At 38.0% G+C, this 4,931-nt stretch overlaps 1 protein-coding gene across 1 annotated transcript; it reads right to left on the reverse strand.

The window, feature by feature from the left end:
- Positions 1-217: 217 nt before the first annotated feature.
- On the reverse strand, positions 218-2,405 carry LOC110862280. Its single transcript, XM_022111458.2, has 3 exons — positions 2,061-2,405; positions 1,141-1,269; positions 218-1,083 (listed from the first exon to the last, which is right to left on the reverse strand). Exons 2-3 carry the CDS (start codon positions 1,203-1,205, stop codon positions 264-266), a joined length of 885 nt encoding a protein of 294 aa, XP_021967150.1. The 5' UTR covers positions 1,206-1,269; positions 2,061-2,405; the 3' UTR covers positions 218-263.
- Positions 2,406-4,931: the final 2,526 nt, after the last annotated feature.

Here is a 4,931-nt window from a genome sequence, read left to right on the forward strand (position 1 = left end):
GTGTCAATTTCTGCACACACAACCACAAAGGCCTCGTGCCTTTGTGGCACGGCTTTGTGGCGTTAGCTATAAACGTTAGTCTCTGACGACAATGAAGGTTTACGTTTATCTTTACGCGATCTTCCTTAGATAATTCTCATCTCAAAAATATGTATGTAAGTATGTATGTACATATGTAGCGTATAATTATCCCAGGAAACACGATAAGCACAAAATTCAGGCAATAATACTGATTGCTATGTAGACGTCCTTTATTAAAGATTTTACAGTGAATCTATATCCAGTAAGCTCGATAAAAGGGGTAACGCGTCGTTAATCAAATGCCAGGGTATCTCACGCATGCACTTGTGCTCATATTCATTCTTTTCCCCCAGTGTCAAATCTGATTCGAGGAACCAAACATCATAAAATTTGACCCCAAGGACGTCCGCATTCTCAACCCGGAAGAACCCCCCATCCGCAAAGTCTTTCCCCCACGAATTCATGAAAACAAGGTGATCCCGATAACATTCCACGAGAACAACGGCATGCCCAGTTTTCTCACTACTTTTGGCATACCCAATATCCCCCGATTTCAATACCCCGCGACGATTCTTTGTAAAGAATTGTTTAAAATTGTACCATTGATCTCCCTCAACTTCCTTGTCTTTCTTCATTCCAGTAAGAAAAAATGTTGCTACGAGGGCTCTCCCTTGCGCGATGGCAGTCCGGGCTTCTGCCTCACCAGATAGAGCTCCACTATGTAGCCGGTATTGTGCAGCATATTTTGGGAGCACCACGTCTACGCTTGCCCCATCGGACTTGAACTCATCGATGATCTGCTTTAACAAGGCACGAAAATCGGGGTAATTGCCGCTTCTCCCGCAAATCCTGCCCGCCGCGAGATGGATTACGGCAGCAATCGCGTTAGCATAGCAGGTTCCACCTACTTGACTGTTTGGCAGGTCTGTTGAAGGGGTGGTGTACAGGGACAGTGAGCCACGAAAGGTATGCTTGTCGTTCGGCAATCGCTCCGGTGCATGCTTGCGAGCGGTGGTATGGGCATCCAAGATTACGGTAAGCTCTTCCACGATAATCGACATCCTGTACAAAAGTGACACTGTGTTGCTAATAGGTTTAAAAAAAAGTGATGCAACCGACCTTCTCATGTCCCTTATGAGTCCTTGGACGAGGTCATATTCTCTGGCCCGTTCTAAATTAGTCATTTTTGTTGGGTTGAGCAAGCGTGAATAGTCGGGTATTTTCTCCGAGTACCAGGACTGGCGGGTTCTACATAATAGTTTAAAAAAGTTCTTATAAAGTTCTACCCATGAAAAATACCGTATTTATGTTATTTTTTAAAATCCTTATTATAACACTGCCGTGGTAATAATTAAAATGGTTCAGTAACTCTAAATCTAGAGCTAAATTTATGTCGGGAATACGAGCCAGGGTTGCATATTTCCCGTCCAAAATACTTTATTGACCGTCCAAAATAATTTTGCCCACTTGGAAATGGGAAAAAGTGGGAAAAGTGGGAAAGGGGAAAAATTGGAAAAACTATCGCCACCTAAAACATTCACATAAGAACTAACAAATTTCCCAATTTTTCCCATTTCCCACTGATTTTAGTTGGTGGTAAAAATTGAATTTTTCCCATTTTTTCCCACTGACCTGGGAAAAACGGTTTATATGTACCACTTGCAACCCTGATACGAGCTAACGGGATCGCGATCCCGTCCCGATCGATCGGGACGAATGAATTAACTTTAGTTCTAGTCACACAATACCAAGATGTCATTTTTTAACCGATGCGACAAATATTCAGTGGACAAAAGATTCGGCAAAAAGAATCAAAAATTAAAGATTACTGTTTTGTATTTACATACTTTCAAAAATTAAATTTTTAGATTATTTTAATCTGAAAATTATAAAAATCCCACCAAGATTTCAAAATCTATTTATGGTGGCTTGAAATGAGTAGAGAATATATTTTTAAAAGGTTGGCGGGAGATATACCAAATATGAGCTTTACTCCGAAATATGTATATGTAAATGAATTGTAACGAGGATTTTTGTACTTTTTCTATCACTAGCACAGCTGGTTCCGATTCTTGAATCTAGCAGTACAGATGTACACAAGATGAGAAAAAGGCTTCAAAGACAGAGGCCAACGCCGACCAATTTTTCCGCGGCGGCGGAAGCGGTGCCAATTTTTTTCGTGACTTTTTGGCGCGGCGGCGCGACGCGGAGTCTCAATATTGAATGTATAGGGAATTTTATTTATCGACAGCGGCAACGCCTAAAATTATGTCGGCGTCTGGCGGCGCGGCGGGGTACAATAGACGGCGTTAACCCCTGTTCAAAAAATCCTCAGAAATGGATTATGTGAAACATACGATCCTAGAAATGACACTACCGTAAATCTGGTAGAGTGACCTATGGATATACTCCGTCCTGATGTTGGTTTGATGATAACCCTCTCCTCATTGGTTGATACTTTTTAAATAAGTTCATATGTCCATATTTCGTTACCACCACATTACATCATCCCTCGTTATTAATACACCTTTAATAATTGGAGAGACAATTGCCACCGGTTGGTGTCTAAATATGATTCTACGGGTACTGGTAGCGAAGAGTATGTATGTATGTATCACCATGGTAGCAAATCTCCACCATACCGTTTCCGAATTTCTACCAACTGGGGAGAATATTTAACCAAAGGGTATCAAAATCAACACTATGAAATTGCTACCCCCATGACTCTACCGGATTATTAAGAGTGTATGTATGCAGACAGAATCAAATGCATACATACATATGTATGTACCCCGCCCAGTATACATATAATGGTCAACTCGCAATTTAATACATATTCCTGACACAACTTTTATCCCAGGGAAAAATTATCAGCCCGACGGTCGGGTGTTGATCTGGTCTGTGCATATTCATTCTTTGTATATTCAGCTCTGTTCAGAGTTCGACAAAAAGCAAACAAGCATGGAAAAATAAATGAATTTTTGCTTTATTGCTTTAAACTGCTTTTCTGCTTTATTGCTTTATTGCTGTTAACCCCTGAAGCTCCACCTATGGGCAAAAAGCAACACAAAAAAGGGCATAAGATACAAACAAAAAATTGTCACACCTGAAAATATTGTCCAATTAAATAGTCATGGATTCAATTAATTACAATTACAATGGTGCATGACGGCAAAAAATTAAGTTGTCTGCGCCGGAGACACCTTCGTGTTAGGGCCAACTACCAAAGTAATTCATTTTAGAATAAAAATTGCTTGCAAACCTGCTAACTAGTTTAATAAAATAGTAATTTATAAATTTTATTTCTAAATTATATCAACCTAATGTAATGAATCCAACGGCTTATAATATTTTTATCACTTTTTCAACGTCGATAGAATAAATCTGTGACCAAGAATAACCTCTTAGTTTTAAATCAACGTAAAGATTGACGACTTGGCGAGTGAAAACTTTCGTTAATTCACCCAAATTTGTGTTTCACATTGCCCCAAAACAGTTTACAGCAAAAAAGCAGAAATTTTAACTAAGCAAAAAAGCTGCTTTAAAGCAATAAAAAGCACTTTTTGCTTTAAAGCAAAAATCTGCTTTGGTCGAACTCTGGCTCTGTTGGTCTGGGATTGTTAAGATTTACTGCTGGGAGCTCACTCACCTCGGTATGTTCATACATACATACATAATAAGTATTTTTGAGTGGGTCTGATGTTTAACTATCAAAACCCTTAACATGCATAATTGTGCATTTGTGCATGGACATAAACTGTTCTCATTGTTATGAGTTATTTACATATGTACATATACATAATCACTTGGTGCAAATTTACATAAGAACGTAGACATTCATATTATTATGATTAATTCTCTGGTGTGGAATGAACATCAAAACCACTCGGTGGCGATTTGCGTCAATGCTGAATAAATGTGATAACTTATGTATTTATCTGCTCATCGCTTGCATATATGTACATATGTACGTGTAAGTAAATAACCAGTAATAAGTCATTAAACGTTACTGAATAATATCCAGGTAGTAGATAACGGCTTTATGTCGTGCTACATTGGATCATTCGAAGTATTTTTTTCCAATATTCATCTCATCACGATTTCCCCGAGGTTGGCAAGATCTCTCAGACACCAGAGAAAATCAAACATCACGATATTATCTTGATATTTGATCCTCGGCCACAACTTTTGAACTTGATCTTGCACTGAAGGATATTTTAATTAACATTAAAATTATGTAAGAATTCGGAGAGTCGTGTCCTAAAATGATTAAATTACAGGTGTTTATATTTTTAGAATATTTGCAACATTAGTCACAAACTCTTCTCAGAAGTGGCACTTTCGGTAAAATTATCCTTAAAATGAAGTCTGAAGCCGACCAAGGCGACGCTGAGCACATTTGAGATTTCTCCCAGTATGAATGATAATCACCATAGAAATTAAAATTCGCAATGTAAATATTTACATAGTCTGAAAAAGTCAGTGTAGCACGTGGAGCCGCTCCCGGTAAATAAGCGTCCTCCTAAACTACTTACGCTTTTAATGCAATTAATTGTTAAATATTTAGATAAATTGGTACTGAAGTTCCACAATGAGCAATCATTTCGTGCACATCGAGAGACAATTTCATAATTTTGTACTTTTTTTGGTCGTCGACATCGACACCATAGTTTACATACATATGTATGTACATATTTTAGGGCTGGGTAAATTCAACATTTTGACATGTTTCCGTGATATTGGGATAAAGCGTGTGATTGTATGGAAAGGAAGTCATTTATTTAATCCTGAATTATTCATACGTATCCTATCAAATTAAAATTATACTATTTTGTTTGAACTGATCCTTCACGACATGTTTTAAATTTCACGCGTTACGTACTTTACTATTACATACATAATTATGTACA

This window comes from Folsomia candida, unplaced genomic scaffold, assembly GCF_002217175.1.
Source record: "Folsomia candida strain VU population unplaced genomic scaffold, ASM221717v1 Fcan01_Sc053, whole genome shotgun sequence".
Classification (NCBI taxonomy): domain Eukaryota; kingdom Metazoa; phylum Arthropoda; class Collembola; order Entomobryomorpha; family Isotomidae; genus Folsomia; species Folsomia candida.